Source organism: Chenopodium album, chromosome 15 (assembly GCF_948465745.1).
Source record: "Chenopodium album chromosome 15, dcCheAlbu1.1, whole genome shotgun sequence".
In the NCBI taxonomy this organism is placed as follows: domain Eukaryota; kingdom Viridiplantae; phylum Streptophyta; class Magnoliopsida; order Caryophyllales; family Amaranthaceae; genus Chenopodium; species Chenopodium album.
This window is the reverse complement of record NC_137848.1, coordinates 32,050,043-32,069,942: the sequence shown is the minus strand read 5'-3', so window position 1 is coordinate 32,069,942 and position 19,900 is coordinate 32,050,043. Positions and strand designations below refer to the sequence as shown.

The 19,900-nt window shown below is 35.7% G+C and overlaps 1 protein-coding gene, 1 long non-coding RNA gene and 1 pseudogene across 4 annotated transcripts in view; all 3 read right to left on the bottom strand.

Moving 5' to 3' along the window:
* Positions 1-365: 365 nt before the first annotated feature.
* Positions 366-4,058, bottom strand: LOC145582144 (uncharacterized). 3 transcript variants are annotated; one of them, XR_014099788.1, is made up of 3 exons: positions 2,358-4,058; positions 966-1,017; positions 366-624 (listed from the first exon to the last, which is right to left on the bottom strand). It is a non-coding gene; the product is annotated as an uncharacterized LOC145582144 (long non-coding RNA). The 3 variants fall into 3 exon arrangements; XR_014099789.1 differs by having other exon boundaries at positions 366-1,017; positions 2,358-2,412; positions 2,783-4,058; XR_014099787.1 differs by having other exon boundaries at positions 366-1,017.
* A 5,524-nt stretch (positions 4,059-9,582) lies between these two features.
* LOC145583633 (small nucleolar RNA R71) lies at positions 9,583-9,679 on the bottom strand (annotated as a pseudogene).
* Positions 9,680-14,346: 4,667 nt separating this feature from the next.
* LOC145581059 (uncharacterized) overlaps positions 14,347-19,900 on the bottom strand; it is a 68,900-nt gene continuing 63,346 nt past the window's right edge. The window contains exon 9 of the mRNA XM_081638129.1: positions 14,347-14,560. Coding sequence (XP_081494255.1) covers positions 14,347-14,560 — 214 coding nt within the window. The remainder of the gene's footprint in view (positions 14,561-19,900) is intronic.

Here is a 19,900-nt window from a genome sequence, read left to right as displayed (position 1 = left end):
GTCGAGAAATTTGCTAGACATTTAAAAGCAAGTATCGACGCTATTTACTGTCTAAAAATTTATACTAAGAGTCGCAACTCTCACAGTTCGCGCACTTTCTCAAATTTAGCGACGCTTTTACTTGTCTATAATCTTACAATTGGCGACGTTTTTTTATGTTCAGAGTTTCATACCTTTAATGTGTTATATTTTTGCGACTCTTCTTTTCATCTATATTTTAAAAGTTGACGACGCATTTTCTTGTCCATATTCTTTAAAAATATATTTACGGTATTTTTACCCAAAAATATACAAAATTTCAGTCACTATAAACTATTACTAACTAGTATACTTGTATTACCTAAAAAATTATATATACAACAATATTATGCCAAAATTTTTTTATTGCATATAAATATATCATAGTACATGTACATATCTCATAGTAATTAGTTTTCTATTACAATAGATATAGTCACAAGAATGACTAATTGTATCGGCTGAAATTTTGAATCATAATTACAATCTTTAAACAGCTTTAAAATATCTTTCTTCCATCCCCGTAATCTTGCACCGTAGTCAGCTTTTTTCTACCATTTCAATATTCATATAGTACATGTAATGGATGCCACAAAATATCTTAACCTTGCACCACAGTTCAACATTTGCAACAAGATATCAGCAAAATAATCTAATTACAATAATAGACCAAAACTAATAACACTAGGGAGCCATATTCCAAAAAAAAAAAAAAAGAAAAGAAAAAAGAGAGAGAATACATTCCACCTAATCAAACCAATATCACATTCAAAACTTATTATAGAGTAGAGAACTTACAAAAAGTATTAGGGTATTCATACTTAAGAAGAACGGATATCATTTGCTGATATTATCAAATTCTTAAGTTTTGAATTCTGCAATAAATCTTGTTTGTAGGCAATATGCAGAGCATTAATAGAAATATTAAAGAAAGGATGGTGAAGTACCTTTTTTCTTCTTGGTTATTATTCCCGCTACATGTCTAGTCTTGAGTATAGCCTGCAAGATAAAGAGAAGTACAATGATAAGGAAAAAGACTAACAAGTGGTAGAATATGTTAAGGAGATTGAGTAACAAGTGACTTCTACAAGAATTTTAACATGTCTTTGCCTTAAGAGTTACTGCCCTTCTTAAACCAGAATGTTAATAAGAAATCAATCAGTGTTTAAAAACAACTATTATGTTCTAAAATTTCTGTAGCATATGCATTATACATGTGGTACATAGTTGATTAAGGTTTCATAAAATTTTAATCAACTACCTAATAGCGAATCTCATGAGTATGACCTGATACTGGGAAATATATTTCAACAAGAGAGAGTTCTTACACCAAGATGACTCTATAGCCTCAAAATATAACATAGACTGGAGTCATTACCTGCATAATTGTCATGCAAGCTCAAGCATATAATACCAAACTTGTATATCCCATCTAAGTTAAAATATCTCACAAACGTCACTAACATTATAATCTATAGGTATCCAGGCCCTAATTTTTAGTATATTCTTGACCTATCAACCATGTATACTAGAAGAAAATATTGAAGGTTAAGAAATCGACACCAATCCTTAAATAAAAAAAATATTATGGCTTCTTAATGTAATGAGAAGAGCAATACCCAGGTAATTTTATCTTTCAAGAAAAATTAAAGATCCAAGAAACAAATAGTCCAATATTAGCATGAAAAAACAACTTGTGAAGGGAAAATGAAAGAGAGAAAGAGAGAGATGGCATAGAAGAGGCTAAAACAAGAATGCTAACATATCTTTTATGTGAAATATGAAGTATTCAGCTTGAAATCTTAACTTATTTGGATGTAAATTAATATTGTATATATCCTTTAATAATTGTGTTATTTTTACCAAGTAATATGGTCAAAGCTGGTTAAGAATTCAGAAGATATTGACAAGTCTCTATTGGGTTGTACGCAAGAAGTCAATGCAAATTTATAAAACTTCGAAAGCTCATTGGTTTTTTTTTCTTCAACATTTAATGATTGATTAGTTCAAGGAAATAAACATACAAAGAGAATTCTGATAAAGCTGAAATGTATTCTCATTAATAGCCACAATTATACCCCGACCCTTGTGTTCTATTATATATAACTCTACCCAATTATGTGAAATGGTATAGTACTCAAATTCCATCTTAATACTAGACAGAGACGGTGCCAACTTTAACATAACAAAGGATAGAATAAAATATATGAATAAAATCAATCCCCTAAATTTAGTAACTTTTAAGGGCAATATTACGTGGTTTGATTAAAAACCCAAAGTGTTGCTGTTCATTCATCTAAAATGAACAAATATAGAAGGATAAAACAAATACATCTTACACTTTCAAGCTATAGATGACAAGCTTGCAACAAGAGTTAACATTTTTTGATAAACCTGTAAAAAGAAGACAGAAATCGCACAGCTCAATAGAAAACGGTAGTTAAAATATAATAGATATCACTAGTTTTGCAACAACCATAGGGGCACATTGCACTTAACCCCTCTTACATGGAAAATCAATTCAAGGCATAATATTTGTCGAATTTTCTTACTTAATAAGCATGTCATTTGTAAATATAATGGATTGATAGACATCCACTAAACTCTTTTGTCCAGTTATTACTACTCCCTAATTACCTATTAAGTTCAGTAAGCTACGTAGCAAAAGTAAAACCATTACACTTATTAATTAATTTAAAGAAATAGCTTTATGTATAAAGTTCCCAAAAAATGGTCCCTCTTAGCCCAATTGCCAATGAAATACCTTTTGAAGATTCAAGAGCCCTTCATAGCATCTCTATCAAAGTTGCAATACGGTTTTTGGACCAGTTTATATTCATGTGCTGTCTTCTTGATTGGAATTTGGAACATTTCATAAAAGCAAAAGCAGGAAATGAGAGTCCACTTTTAGGAAACAAAACTAATTTTGATTCTGATTAGAAGCTTGATAAAGATTCCAATACATTACACTAAATTTTAGTGCAACCAACTAAACAAGGCTAGCTCCTACTTTAGTTGCTTGTATATATATATATATATATATATATCCAGCGAAAATGCAATCATCTAGAGATATACCCATAGAGGTTGTAAAAACAGTTCAGCTTGGAATGAAAGTCAAGTTCCTGCATTCAACAAAATATAAACAAAATATTCCATAATCTAATTAAATATACAACCTAATCCATAATCTTCAATTTAGGTATCGTTTTTCACTTTGTACTAAAACCTTAATAGCAAAAGATTTCCTATATTCAATGTAAAAAAATTCTTTTTGATGAGACATTAATGTTAAGACAATCTAATTCATAGAAAAATAATCTACTTCACCAAGGTACACTAGAAGAACAATTATAGAACATATACGCTAGGAACAAATTCCTTCCCTTCCTCACTGCCCACCGCACAGTTTACTAGTAACCTTTCTCACTCTCTCTGAATGAATTACATTCAATGATTATTAAAATGCAATCAATTTCCTTGTTTTTTTTTATTTCCTTAACACAGATGAGCGCCACTATAAACCCCCCTAGTATTCAATTACATAAAACACTAAAAAATCAAAACCCAATTTATGCAATTTCTAAACTCATACCTAAAAATTGCAAAACAGAATCCCAGTTAACAAATTAACACAATACAGGATTAATTAAAGAGGTCGAAATTGTCCTTCATTCATACAAAGAATAAAAGAGGGCTAATTATTAAGAATTTTATTCAAATAATAGAACAAAAAGATACCCTAAAATATCTATTGCTCAGGAATTAAACCCGTTTTTAACCATAATTTCATGAAATTTTTTCTAAACACAATCTAAAGAATTCAATTCAACCAAAAAAAAAAAAAATTAAGCCATAGAAGAAACAAGGTACCTCAAGATGAAATCGAATTCCATTAAAGGCGAATAGAGAAATCCAACAAGCATATGAGCAATGCAAGGATAACCAAGATCTGATGTTGAAACTCATGACGCCGTAAAACCTGAAATAGAGATGTAGTAGAGATGAATAGTAAGGGTTGAGAACTGAGAATGGAAAGGGGTTTCGTGTATGTTTTGGGTGGTTTAAATATTCCAAATTAAACCTGAAATAGTGGGTTGAGATAATTACAGTCACGTGACTGGCACATGCTAACATTCTCGACGCTTTTTCGCGTCAAAAGTTAATACCGACCTAAAAAAGCGTCGAGAAAACACGCAACTGATTTTTACCCACTAACACTGTTACCTCGGCGTCGAGATTTTACTCATTTTGCATGTAGTAGCGTATATGTGAATGGCCCATGCATTTTACAACGAAAAATAAGTAACAATGCATCAACACGCGTAAACTAGAAACCGACTTAGGTGGTTAACCCGATTAACTCGCTTAATTAAAACTAGTCAAACTTGTTAACCGATTATGTGATTAAGCGCAATAAAATAAACAATGAACCTCCCACTAAATTCCGCATCCAACTTAATTTATCCAATTAATTAAGTTGGTAAACCCAAAATTTTGCCCAATAAAATTTTACAAGTGCCGCTAAAACCCGAGGCCTAGCCTCTTATATTTAAGAAACACAAATAAAATAATTAAATCAGAAAAATTACAAAATAATAAAATCGAGAGTGTTTAGGTGCTTCAGGTTGGCCAAGGCAAACAGCCCGAGCTCTCATACGCATGCATGTGCTGCACGCTGCCTAGCAGCTTGCACACATTGCATGTTGAGCTGCTACTGGGCCTTGCCTAGCAGCCCGTATCATGCTGCGCGCCATGGCCGCAGCTGTTGCTGCTGCACCATGGCCATCTCTCGCATGCCCCTCGCGTACCAAGCTGTACACAGCCCCACGCACACACCACAACACCAGCACGTATGTGCATTGCACCAGCCCGCATTCCCTTGGCAGCCGCATGTAGGATGCACAAGCAGCCCAGCTGGCCGAGGGATTGCTCGTGGCTATTGTGCCTCGGGATTATTTCCTAATTTTTGTGTGACGTATCTAATCAATTCTAAATTAATTTTAGAATCAATATTTTGAGCAAAAATGTAATATAAAACAAGTCAAACTTAATAAATTCATTTAAGTGCACAAACCAAATTAATCTAAGAACTATTCTTTAAATAAAATTTGGTTCAACTTGATGCTACAAAAATGAAGGGCTATTCTCACTATTAATTTAACAAACATAAGTTAATCATGAGACTTGACAAAATTAAAAGGAGTTGGACTAATGAACATAAATATTCAATGAAAAATTCCTACATCAACTTGTGAATCTTTGAAAAATTACATCTTCCAATATGAAGATTAGTTAAATTTCAATCATAAGTTTGAAACTTTATGAGTTTAATCAACTTATAAAATGATTATATCAAGAATGTTAAATAACCAATAATTAAATTTAGTAACATAAAGTTCCAACAAACTAAAATAATTAAAGGTTAGATCTTTAGTACTTAAGAGCTTCAAAACATAAACATTTCACACTAAAAGCAATTGGCAATTATGTGAAAAATTGAGCCAACCATTTAAGCAACAATTATTACATAATAATCATGCTCGACTTGCGACGCTCGGTCTCGACGCTCCTAGCTCGATTTTGACATCTATGCTCATAATACTCGAGTGACTCATTAATTCCTTTCGGATTAATTCGTTGTTATGGATCGTTTGTTTGCTTGGGTGTGACCCGTAGGGTTCAGTTAAGATCAAGCTGTAATATTAATTATACATTAATATTACTGATCGGAAGCAGCCTCCAGCTAGGCATTCCGATCACTTGACCTCACTGAATAATTAGCTTTCTAATAATTCCGAACCCTCTATCGGAATAATACACTTGTTCGAAGGACACCATTTCTGTCAAACTCACACTTCGAGAATTTGGCATACAATTGGTTAGTCCATAAAGTAGCTAACACTACTCTCAAATGCTCTACATGGTCCTCTTTGTTGTTTGTATAAACCAAAATGTCATCAATAAACACCACCACGAATAGGTCTAAGAAAGGTTGAAACACTCTATTCATCAAGTCCATAAAAATTGCAGGTGCATTTGTCAACCCAAAACTCACAGTGTCCATATCTCGTCCTAAATGCCATTTTCGGAATGTCCTCTTCTGCAATTCGTAGTTGATGATAGCCAGATCTCAAATCAATCTTAGAAAACACTACTACACCTTTCAACTGGTCAAACAAGTCTTCTATCCTAGGCAAAGGGTTTTTATTCATGATGGTCTGGTTACCTTGTTCAACTCCCTATAATCGATGCATAGCCTCATGCTACCATCTTTCTTATTCACAAATAACACAAGTGCTCCCCATGGTGATGCATTTGAGCGTATGTATCCCATCTCCAACAAGTCTATAGTAAAGTCTAGGTGATGCACTAGTTGAAAGTTCTATAGGAATATCTATGTCATCTACAGTTTTCAAACAATTCGATAGTTTTGGAAGCATAGCTTTAGAAATGAAAGAATATGTTGCACTTGAATCAAACAAAACTTTAACAGGAACTAAGTTTATAGAAAATGTACCGGTAATAACATCTCTCGTTGCGTCAGCCTCACGCTAACCCATCACATGAAGCTTCCCTGGTGTACCACCCTTGACTTGTGTATTACCTCCATTGGTGGTTATTCCCATTCTGAAATAGCGGCCCTTGTTCACTTGACTCCCGTTGTTACCCTATCCTCCCTTTTGCTGATTCCAGTTCTATCCACTACCCTTAAATTGATTTGGATTAGGAATAACTTCACAGGAAGAATCTTCAGACACACTATCTTGCTCCATAGTATAGGTTCACCTTGACTCTCATAACTTTGCTTAGGTTCTGACTCAGACATGGGATCATCATTTTCTAAAGAATAGTAGGGTGCATTTTGATGTGGAACTGGATCACCAAAGTTATGGCAAGGAGGACGTTGAGAAGCATATTGAGGGTTAATATGAATAAATTCTTTGTAAGAAATGTAACGGTATAAGTATCTCTAATCCGCTCCGCACTAAACATTATAATCCTTATACTTTGTATAGTTAGCTACACCATTAGGCAAATGAAAATCACGAAAGCGACTCTTAATAGCTTCATAGGATGGATAGTTAGGCAAACAGTGAATAATCATGGCTCAGACATAATCTGGTTGATCTAGATGATGCTCTCTAAACAAATAAGATCTGTAAGTACAGTAAAAGCGAACCATGCGAATATAATCCCACACATGCTCAAAGTCCTTCTTTACTACAGTACCCATGCAAGAGAATCTATTAGGTAAATCAAACATCCTACAAGGTATTTTGGGTTATGACTCAATAAAGAAAAATTATTTTCAATGAAGTATACAGTTTCTTCAAAAAATTAACTTTGGTGTTCAATCATACAATTTATGTTATTACACATAAACATGCTTTCACATAGATTCATATTATCATTTAACATGCTTTGAATACCTCATATAAATAAAATATGCACATAGGAAGACATACAATTCTAACCTATATTCCCATTCTTTCCTACCCAATCTCACCACATATTATAAAAGCAATTAACACGTAATTACATACCTTAATTCCTTCGCATACCTGTAAACAATTTTTTTTTTTTAATTCGAACTTTACTGTGAAAATATTTGTCCGAACAAATTAAAAAAAATTCGGACCCCTTTATTAAAAAAAAATCGGCCCACATAGTTAAATAAAAAATTCGCACCATTTAAATAAAAAAATTCCAAACTTATTTATATAAGCACTTGGCCAAGATTTAAAAAGAACATAGGTACTGAAAAAAAAAAAAACATTTTTTTGCTTTAATGGTAAAAAAAATCCAACTTGAGCTCCAAGATACCACTTGGTAATACCCTAGAAATTTCTTTCTTTTAAAATACACTTTCTACTCAAAATAAAACTGTTTCTAGGAAATATTCAAAATATTACCGTCACCGTGATAACGGCTAAGGCTATTTTTGATGAGTGTCATTTATGGAACTTATTTAGCCACTTTTAGGTTGAATTTTGATTGCTTTTATATCTCTTTTATCTCTTTTTCTTTAGTTTTACTTGCTATTTCTCTAGTTTGTGTTTTCCTTAGTTGTTTTCCCATTTTCTTTCATTTCTTAGTTTATTTTTCCTTTTCTCCTTTATTTGTTTGCTTTTCTTTGATTTCAGGAGATTGGTAATGTTCAAGGAGCTCAATGGCGTTTTCTCGGGCTTTATAAAGCTTAAGATGCAAGCTGATCTCTCCCCTTGAAGCTCAATTGTGAAGGAGTGCAAAAACAAAGTCTTAAAGGCCGCACTCTCAAGATAAGTGAGCATTAAAAAGGTGTTGAACCCACCGTGAAGAACTTTGGAAACTGCCACCCCCAACGTGTATCAAGTGGAGCGCACGGGAGCATCAACGGACGCACGAGGAAGCTTTCCCCTGCTCCCAGGCGCGAGCGCGCAGGCCCTGTACGCGGCCGCACAGGTGGGAGGTGCGGCCGCATAGCTGCTCTCCCACAGTTCTGTACCCACAACTTTGCGGCCGCACATTGAGAGGAGAGGGCGCGACTTTTGGGGTTCTTTTTGGACGTCTAACTAACTTCTCCTTTGTATTTTTACTATATATAGAATTTCTTTATTTTTAGAGAGAGAATGAATTTAGAAGGAATTAGAATTTAACTTTTGATTGGATTTTTAGAGAGATAAGCTCAAGATTTTGGAAAACTTTATTCTTAGATTTTAGAAAGAGAAACTTGGTATTGATGGTTGCTACATTTTGATCTTCATTCACTTTAGCTTATACCTCATTTCCTTAGGTTCGACTCGGACTTACCTCTATACTTAGGGTTGGTTTTGGTTATAAATTTGGTTTTGATCGGGGATACTTAGAATTCAACGACCTAGGTTTTCCTCGCGTCAACAATGGCACTGTTGCCGGGGAATGGCATGGTTATTTGCTATTTTTGATTGAGTCTATTGCAGTTTAATAGAAAAATACAAAAAGATTTTCTTTCTTTAGGCTACATTTGTAGCCATGCTATTAATATTTTCCTTTGAGATTTGTATACATAGGGCACGAGATCAAAATTTAATGCCATTTGATCCGGAAATTTAGAAGACCATAACAAGGATAAGGGGTGCTAATTGTTCCTCAAGCTCAAGTCCCTCAAGAGAGGAAAACTATCAAGAAGAAGAAGAAGAACGAGAAAGCATGGGTGCTAATCCGAGAGTAGCATTGAAGGAGTTTGGAACTCTGGGAGCCTATAGATTTGAAAGCAGAATTGCTCCTCCCACGACACCGGCAAATGACTTTGAGATAAGATCGGCGATGATTAATTTGGTAGAGAGGCGTCAATTTAGTGGAGCCAAGCATGAGAGTCCTCTCAACCATCTTAAGGAGTTTGAGAAGTATTGCAATACCATCAAGGTGAATGGGGTTACTCAAGAGTTCATTCGATTTAAAATTTTCCCTTTCTCTCTTATTGGACGTGCTCTAGAGTGCTTGGACAAAGAGGTGAAACTAAACTCTTTGAGAACATCGGATGAAGTGACTAAGGAGTTTCTATCTCGGTTCTACCCACAAAAGAAGACGGTTGAAGCAAGAGCTCTCATTCAAAGCTTTAAGCAAAAGCCAAATGAAAGTGTTTATGAGGCATGGGAGAGGTATAAGGAATACCAAAGACAGTGCCACACCATGGGATTCCCACCTATCAAATTATCCAAATCTTCTATGGAGGTCTAAGCCCTCAAGGAAAATCTTGCTTAGATGTCGGAGGTTCTATCATGAACAAAACGGAGTATGAGGTAGTGGACTTAATTAAAGATGTGGTAAAATATCATATGGATTGGCAAGAAGGTGAGAGAGATTTGACAAGCAAGAGCAGTTCTACGGTGTATTCAATCGACCATCTCAATGCCATCAACAATTTATCCTCACAAATTTCAAACTTGGGAAAGGAGATGACCTCGATCAAAGCAAGGCTTGAGAGTGCTTCATCACAAGAACCAATTCTTCTTTCCCACAATAAGGGGAGAGGTACATCTTCTAACTCTACTGCTCCTACTTCAAACAATATGCCAAATAGATGTTTGTTTTGTGAAGTATGTGGGTTATATGACCATGATGCTTCTAATTGTCCATATGTATTTGATAATTGTGATGATGTTAATAATAATGATTGTGAACAAGTGAACTTTGTTTCAAACAATAACAATGGGAAAAGATTTGATGGACAAAGGTATTTTGGGAATAGAAATTCTCACCAACAAGGGAACTTTAATAATTATAACCAAAATGGTGGTTATAGGAACCAAGGAAATCAAAATTTCCGAGGTAACTATAACAATCAAGGCTATAATAATCAAAGTCAAGGTCAAGGGTATGGAAACCAAAGCCAAAATCAAGGCTATGGTAATCATAACCAAAACAATGGCCAAAATCAAAACCGTGGTAATTGGAGCAACCAAAACCGGGGAAATTTTCAAAACAACAATCAAAGGGGACCCACACCCGGATTTGCTCTAAGAACTCAAGGTAAAGGTGACAATTCCTATGCTCAACCTTCATCTTCTAGGACTACTTTGGAAGAAATCATTGAGAACTAAACTATAATTTTTAACATTTACATGTTGGTAAGTGATAAAAAGTTCAATGAGATGATGACACACAACAAAATGCTTAAAAAACATATCACCTAATTAGAAAAAACCTTGAAGGAGAGTGTGAATACTATCCCTTCTTCTTTACCCTCTCAAGGAGTTGATCCTAAGAAACCCGTGTTTTCTATCACCGCAAGGAGTGGTAAAGTGCTTGAAGAGAGAGTTTCTAGGAAGATTGATGAAGGTGAGAAGAAAGAGCTTGATGTGTCAAAGAAGGTGAGTGAAGAAGCCCAAGAGAAAGTGAAAATTGATGAAAAATTGAATTAGGATGTGATTAAACCTAAACTTCTATATCCCCAAAAGTTTTTGAGAAACAAGATTGATGAACAATTTGGGAGATTTCTTGATATGCTTAGGGAAGTTCATCTTTCAATCCATTTCACCGAAGCTATGAGTGGCAAGAGAGAGTGTAATGAGGTTGACTCGGTAAAGGTTGGAGAGTGTTATAGTGCCTTGATTCACAATGACTTACCCAAAAAGAAGAAAGATCCGGGTAATTTTTCAATCCCTTGCAAGATAAATGGAAAATTATTTCAAAATGCTTTTTGTGATCTTGGTGCTATTGTTAGCATAATGCCTTATTCGGTTTTTAGGAAGCTTAAGCTAGGTGAGCTTCTTCCAACCAACATGACCTTACAATTAGCCGACCGATCTATCAAGTTTCCTAAGGGAAGAGTTGAGGATGTCCCCCTCAAGATAGGTGAGTTTACAATTCCGGTTGACTTCATTGTGCTTGAAATAGAGGAAGATGACAACATACCTATTATCTTAGGGAGACCATTCAATTCTTAGATACTTTGGGAGCTTTGATTGATGTGAAAGGTGGCCTTATTAATTTGTCGGTTGGTAACAATAAGGCTAGTTTGTAGCTTAAGTTGATGCATGAATCTTTAACTTTTGTGAAGGGAATTATGTGTATCAATTCACCTCGTTCCAATGATAATGTATGCATGTTTGTGTTTTCAACTAACAATGTTCTTGAAGTTTGTGATGATGTGCCTTCAAATGTTGAAAGCAAGAAGGTTAGTGAAGATAAAATGGAACCTTCAAAGCTTGTGGATGAGGAGGTGATTGATATACCTTCATGGTTTTAGCTCTACCCGAGAGAGGATGAGGTTGACTCCAAATGTTTTAATGGTGAGAAGCCGTCCACTACAAGGAGAAAGAAGACAAAGAAGAAAAAGAGAGCTTTTATGAAGAAGAAAATAAAGTTGAAGCAAAGCAAACTTGAATCGGAATTTTCAACAAAAGAGAATACATCCAATAAAGAAGTGGAGTTGCCAAGCAATGACAAGAAGTTTGTTTCCTCTACTGCTTTGAACAAAGTGGTTTGTTTTGACCCTCCGTGATTTGGAGGAAGGGTCGAGCTTAGGACCTTAAGGAAGCGCTACCTGGGAGGAAACCTGGTTTTCTAACATTTTCTTTTTGATTTCATCTTTCTTAGTTTTCTTTTAATTGATTTTCTTTCTTTCACTTGTTTTGTGTTTGGATTTATAGGTTAAATTCATGGGAATTGGACCCCTCAAACGAGCATGAGCATGATGGGAAGGAGTTTCATGATAAATGATGAGAGTATGCTCAATTTTATTGAATTTCGTGTTGAAAGGGTAAGGTAATCCAAAAGGTAAGATTGGAAAAGTTGTGCTTAAATGAGAAGAAAATTTGTGATTGGTGGGTTCATTATGGTGCTCTCATTAATTTGGGATGTTGAACCCACTGCCAAGGCGTTTTGAAGCTGATGTAATTAGTGGGTTCAATAATATTGGGATGATAAAGATGCATAGAACCCATAGTTGAACGCACCAAGAAAAAAATCAAGCAAAGAAGAGAGACAGCAGGGGCGCGGGCGCGCAGGCCTCGTGCGCAGGCGCGCACCCCTGCTGCGTGGCCGCGCAGGTGCCCAGTCGAGTATTTCTTCTTTCTTTTCTCCTTTCTTTCCCTTATTTCCCTCTTATCCTCACCCTCGTCCGCACCATATCTCCTCTCCTCAACGAAACCCTAACACTCAAACATCAATTCTTTCACTCCAATCTTCATAATTCTTCACAAATACATCAAATTCCTACTCAAATTTCATCATTTTAACCAAATTTCATACTGCTTTCCTCCATTTCATTTTCTCTATTCTCTTTCCTACATTAAAGAGCAAATTGGGGATTTTTGTTTTGGTGGATTTTGGAGCTTAAAACTTGATCAAATTTGCTTCTTGTATGGTATAATCATCTTCTCTACCTTTGTTTTGTATGATTACATCAATTTGTAGCATGAGATTGATTATTTATACTTGTGAATAGTAGTAGTATTGATTTGGTTGAATATGATGATTGTTTGTGTAATTTGGTTGCTTATATGTGTTGTTTGTTGATTAAAATTGCCTTACATTGTGTTGTTGTTGATTGTATAGTTTGATTGTTAAATTTGGTGGCTCTTTGTGGAAGATTGAAATTTTGAATTGTTGGTAGTAAGTTGGTGATTGAGTGGTGTTTGCGTAAATCAAGTAGTGTGGTAGTGTTGTGTTTAAATTGTGATTGTGGCGATTAGTGAAGTTTGTGATAAAATTTTTGTTATGAGCTTTGTGAAGTAAACATGTCAAAAATCATGAAAGCCCTCACCTCCAAAAAGAGAAAAACTCAAATAACAATTGAAGAACCTTCTCCCACAAATTCACCCTCATCCCAAACTCAACCAAACAATGACCCTCTACCATTGCCTAAAACACGAATTGCTAATCCAAGCCACAAATCTCATTTTACCGACTTTAAAAAAAGAACCATAAAGCCCTTACGGCACTATCATCGAGAGAGTATGATCAAGTTGGGGATCGATGAGGACTTATGGGTTTTTTTTGACAACCTTCGGTTAGGTAGCTTTATCAACACATGCTACCGAACCTACCTTGAGCCTACTAGGGAGTTTCTAGCTTCATTGACTTCCACTCTGGTTGGCAACAAGGACTTCCGAATTTCCTTTCCACTCTTCAATGTTGTGAGGACCATGTCTTTGGCCGAATTCAATGCGGCCCTTCATTTCGATCCGGGAGCGGATATCTTCATTCCCAAGCATGATTACTTTGATGGGTTTTCCCAAAATGCATGGTGACATGATATCTCGGGATTGGATGAGTTCACCGCTTGCTACTCTCTAGCGAGTGATATTTTCCAACTCTGCCTTCATGTGCTTCATTGGCTATTGGGTTACTTGGTATTTCCAAAGCAAGACTTGGGAAATATGTCGAAGGCCGAGTTGGTTGTTCTTTGGATTACAAATAGAGAGGAGTTGCAAGGAAGGGTCAACTTTGGGCACATCTTCTTTAAAAATTGCATGGACATGCATGGTAAGAAGTCAAGGGACATTCAATGTGGTAGCATGGTGACTAGATTAGCTCCCAAGCTTGGTTTCACTTGATACCTCCCTTCTTGTACTCCGGTGGGGGAAGCCAACTCTCTCTACCTCGACATTGCTCAGCTCAAACCCTGTGAATTGGGTGAAAGTAGGATACTCAAAATTCGAGGGTTAAAGAGTTTTCAAACAAGTCAAATTCCTAGCAAAGAACAATGATGAAGAGGTTTTTTATTGGTTGAAGAGGAATGCACATCATTGTTACCTTCCTAACCCCTCTTTGACCTCCCTTCACTAGCATGTTCCAAATGTGTGGTTTGTGCCCCAAAGCAACCGCCTCCCGGTGATGATGATGACATGCAAGATGTCCTCAACGAAGAGCAACAAATCCAACAAAATCAACAACAACGTCAACAACAACAATAACGTTAACGACAATAAGAACAAGAACAACAAGAGCCTTAACCTCATCATCAACAACATCAATTATCCAACCCCGACATGGAAGTTTGAAATGCCCAAATGGCGGGCATGAAAATTCGAATGGAGGGGATGTATGATGAAGATTTCGAGTCAATTTACAACTAAATGAGAGGCATCTCCGAAATGCAACAAGGTATGTTCCTCTAACAACTACAACTCTATGATGCGAGTGTTAACCGTGGGGAGATCACCTCCGCGGTTAACTACCCTTATTTCCCTCCTCAACTTGGTCCCGTACCGTCTTAGGGAGATGATGGGAGGTTTATATACCCATATTGGCAAGGACCTCAAGGGTCCAACACCGAAATTCGCACCTTCCTGGATGAGAACGGTAACTATGATTACCGTGTGCCAGGTGGGAGCGACTATAGGGGTGATCCTAACTACCCCTATGTTGTTCCCACCAATCTGTTGCCACTAGAGTTGCCCGAGCAATACAGTCCCTTGGCCCCTTGGCAACCAGATAATTTATGGGGCCACTATGGTTGGCTACACCGGGGGATGGGATCCTTACGGTTCCCCATTCGACTTCTCCTATGATAGGGAGGATAGTGATGATGGTGCCGAGCCTAGTGGTAACTAGTTCCCCCTCTTTGTGCTTTTACCTCCATCCCTTTTATTATGTGATCATTTGTTTTGTATTGATGTGATGTTGAGATGTATTTTTGTTTAGCTTGGGGGGACACTAGTCTTATGGAAGGGTCTCAGTGGCCAATTTTGTTGTTGTTGGATGTCCTTGATTTTTAGTACCTTGATGATTTGTGATTGCTTGTCTTGGTCTATGATTGATGTTGTTGAGTGTTGTTGTTTTCCATGAGTATATCATGTTTTTCTTGCTGAGATTGATTTCGATGATGATTGCTTTTTGATGTTGAGTTGATGAAGATTTTGCTCCTTTTAATCCAAATCTCTAAATCAAAATCCCTTTGATCCAAATGATTGTAGCTTTAGTGTATAGTTGATTTTGCTATTTTGAGTATATAGTTTATTTTGCTATTTTCTTTTTTTGTTTTGATTTCGTTATTTTGTAGATTAGTTTGATTTTGTTACTTTGTCTTTTTATTTTAATTTTGTTGTCTTATTATTTTGTTTTAAAGTTACTAACCTTTTTCTTTGTATATAGTTCCATTTTCTCTTTTTCATTCTCACTTGGTTTTGACGATTCACGCTAATGCTTGATTGGAGATTCATGAAGGTGGTATTACCCCGATTTCTTAGCTTAGCTTGGATCTCTCGGTGAGATCTTTCTTTTTTCTCTTTTTTCTTTCTTTTCTTTCATTGTTGGCATAGAATAGGATTAGTTAAGGAAGAGTTGAAAGGTTTGAGGATGTTTACATTATAACACTAATGGTGTTTGAGGTCATTGGCGATGTTGTCGAATGACCACTTGTATGACGATTAGGATTTATATGACATGCATGCATCTTTGCGCTTTTCTTTATCTTTTCCTTTTCTTTTCCTTTTCTTCTCTTTTCTATTTTCCTTTTTCTTTTAATTCTTTTTAACAATGCAAAAATACAAAAAATATGATTTTGAGGCTTTCTTTTCATTTTCTTTTCATGTTATGCTCATGTTTTGGACATAATACCATTCGACATTTTGCTTTTGAATGAATGGTTTCCTATGTGGTATCGGTGTGCACGGTCTGAGAGTATGTTTGGTTGATTCTAGGATAGAGTATGCTAAGGTAGTGTCTTTAGAACTTTCGGGACCTTGAAGCCGGATTCTATTGTTTGTGGTTAGTAGGAGTTGCTCCCTTTGGTGAATTTGAAGCAAATAGTGAATTATTGCTATAACCATGTGAGGTTTCATTCTTTTCAAGCCTTCTACATATTTTGTATGAGCGGCACATGGATCCTTAACTATTGTATGCTTTATCTAGAACTTGACTCTTGTCTTCCGAGATCGCGACCGAGCCATTTAGGAAGGACAAAGGCATCTCTTCGGGGTAGTATTTTTCCTTTTCTAGGATAGTTTTCTATTTCTTTATTTGGGTTTTGATTTTCCTACTTACTAACCATTTGAGCCATAAACCTTCTTTTCAAGCCTTATCTTTAGATTTTGAGCCTTTTGTTTCATTCTTGTTTCCATTCTTGGTTTTTGTGAAGCAATTGATCATTATTGTTGGAGATTGTGGTGGATGAGTTTGAATATTGGTTCTTATAATGTAAGCAAGTTTGTTTTGTGTATATTTTGTGAATAAAGTCAAATGCCAAGTTGAAAAAGCCGTACATAGTTAAAAGAGGCAAGGACATTGCAATAAAGTGAAAAAATTGAAAAAATGAAAAAAAATGAGAAAAAGCAAAGCAAATTCAAATGCTTTGGCAAAAGTGAAAAAATTATGAAAAATGAAAAAGTTCAAATATACTTTGATGTAAGTATATTTCTCCCTATTTTAAGCATTGAGGACAATGCTTCATTTTAGCTTAGGGGAAAGCGTTCTTACGCTTATTGTATATATGTTTGTGATTTTGGCCTTGAAGAAGCTTAGGGGTGTTGGTGTTTTTGTTTAGTGATTGCTTGATCATGGTGTTGAGGATTGATCACCCTTTGCTTCACAATTTAGTTATACCACCAAATTTTAAATTTTAGCCTACCTTCACCCTTTTCGCCCATACATTACAACCCTTCTCAAGACCTTTTGACCTTTGTGGTTGAGTCACAAGTCGGTGGAGGGAGATGTGAGTCAAGCCTATGGAGCGGTGTGCATAGTCAAGATGTCGAGTAGCCCTAAAATCTCTTCTTTTCCGATTCCTTTGAGGAATAATTGAGATGCTCACTAGAGGTGGATTTGAAACTAGTTGGGAGAACGTGGTAAAATTGTTTGAGATGAAGGTGAATCATATTCCATTAGTTCTCTATGCTTAGCATATCATATGTTTCAATCAACCTTGGATATCTTGGAAAGTGCATACCCTTATTGCATAGAAAGTTGTTTATTCACTTGCATTTGATCATTTGTAAAAGTCCATTTCAAAAGCTATTTGTTTGAATTTTTCTTTTTGATTTTACTTTCTTTTCAATGATTTACCTCATTTTTACCTTCAAGAGTTATGGGTCAAACTCTTTGGATACCCTTACGAGACCTCACTCGTCCTCATTGGCGACTTTGGGGTTTAAAGGGCTTGTTATAGCTAAAAACAACTGTGATTCCTACGAAAGTGAGTTTTAGTGTACATTCTTATCTTTTTCTTTCCTTTTTCTTGTTTGAATAAGTTTTTCATCCTATTTCTACTTGCTTTTGTTTTGCTCGAGGACGAGCAAAAGTTTAGCTAGGGGGAGTGTCATTTATGCACTCATTTAGCCTTTTTTAGGATGAATTTTGATTGCTTTTATATCTCTTTTATCTCTTTTTCTTTAGTTTTACTTGCTAATTCTCTAGTTCGTGTTTTCCTAAGTTGTTTTCCCATTTTCTTTCATTTCTTTGTTTATTTTTCCTTTTCTCCTTTATTTGTTTGCTTCTCTTTGATTACAGGAGATTAGTAATGTTCAAGGAGCTCAATGACGTTTTCTCGAGATTTATAAAGCTCAAGATGCAAGCCAGTCTCTCCCCTTGAAGCTCAAATGTAAAGGAGTGCAAAAACCAAGTCTTCAAGGTCGCGCTCTCAAGCTGCATGGGCATTAAAATGGTGTTGAACCCACCATGAAGACTTTTGGAAACTGCCACCCCCAACATGTATTAAATGGAGCACACAGGAGCATCATCGGACGCACAAGGAAGCTTTTCCCTACTCCCAGGCGCGGTCGCGAAGCCCTTTGCGCGGCCGCGCAGGTGGGAAGTGTGGCCGCGCAGCTGCTCTCCCCCTGTTTTGTACCCACTTCTTTGCGGCCACGCATTGGAAGGAGAGGGCGCGCCTTTTGGGGTTGTTTTTGGACGTCTAACTAACTTCTCCTTTGTTAGTTTTACTACATATAGAATTTCTTCATTTTTAGAGAGAGAATGAATTTAGAAGGAATTAGAATTAGACTTTTGATTGGATTTTTAGAGGGAGAAGCTCAAGATTTTGGAAAACTTTGTTCTTAGATTTTAGAAAGAGAAACTTGGTATTGATGATTGCTACATTTTGATCTTCATTCAAGTTTATATTGATCAAAGTTTTGTAAGAATTCTTTTCTTTTTAATGCAATTTTAGTGTTTCATTCTTGATATATTGTTGAATTTCTATAGTATGTTTGATTTGATTGTTGATGTTTGGATTGCAATGTTAATGATGAAATTGATGATTAGTTTAGTTATGCTTTTCAACTTTACAATGTATAGTGAGTAGTTCCTTTGCTAGGGATGTGGTGAAGCATGTATGAGTGAAAAGTTATTGCTAATTTGGGGTTTTTGATTGATTAGATGATGTGATTAAATTGGTTTATGGAATTTGTGCATGTGTTTGATTTGATGAGGAGTAGCTAACCTTGATTATGAAGCTAGATTGCATATTAGTTTTCTATGATACGAAAAATTTATTTGGAAGCTATTATTATTGATTGATCTTGTTTTGCGATTTTCCTTTGAAATCATTTGTAGAGACACCTAGCTTGACCCTAGGAAATAGCTCTTTAAGTGACTTTGATTGCAAATACCGTTTTCCCTCACATTGCTTGATTGATCAAATTCCCGACAAATTAGCAAGTTTATCGTGGGTGCATGTGGATCCTAAATCCCTAGTACTTTGATATTAAATTCTATTGTTAGCTTTGATTGTGTTGATTTGCTAGTTTAGATCAACCCTATTATTTAAGATTTCGGAATAGCTTAACTAGAGATTTTAGCTTATACCGCATTCCCTTGGGTTTAACCCGGACTTACCCCTATACTTAAGGTTGGGTTTGGTTATAAATTTGGTTTTGATTAGGGATACTTAGAATACAACTACCTAGGTTTTCCTTGCGTCAATTTTTCAAAGTCACACAGTTGAAGACTAAAATTAAAACCATCTTGTAAATAAAACTTGAGTTCACAACCTTAAAATAAAGGTAAAATTAAATAGTTCACAAGTTGGAACCAATCCAAACATGACCCTTTTAAAACCAACTTAAAAATAAACATAACAATGTCAATCCATAATCAATAATCCAATAATTCATTATATAAACTAGGAAAGCATAACAAGTAACTCTTTGCACTCATTCCAATCATGTTCTTCATGCTTCAAGTACCTGATCAATTTCCCTTTATTTCAACCCTCTACTTACCATATAAATAGGTCATAGTAGGGCCAGCCAAAGGAAAGCCAAACATAAACACAAAAGTACGAATCAGCAACAGCTGAGTACACATGCACCACACTAACATGAGTATCCTATCATAAATAAAATAATTAAAACATGCTCACCATACAATCACAAGTAAACTTACCTTTGACTCATAACTAGCAATGTTAATTAATAAATAATAGCTTTGGATTACGCATCGAACGGGTTTCCTTTCCTTAAAATAGCCCATTAAA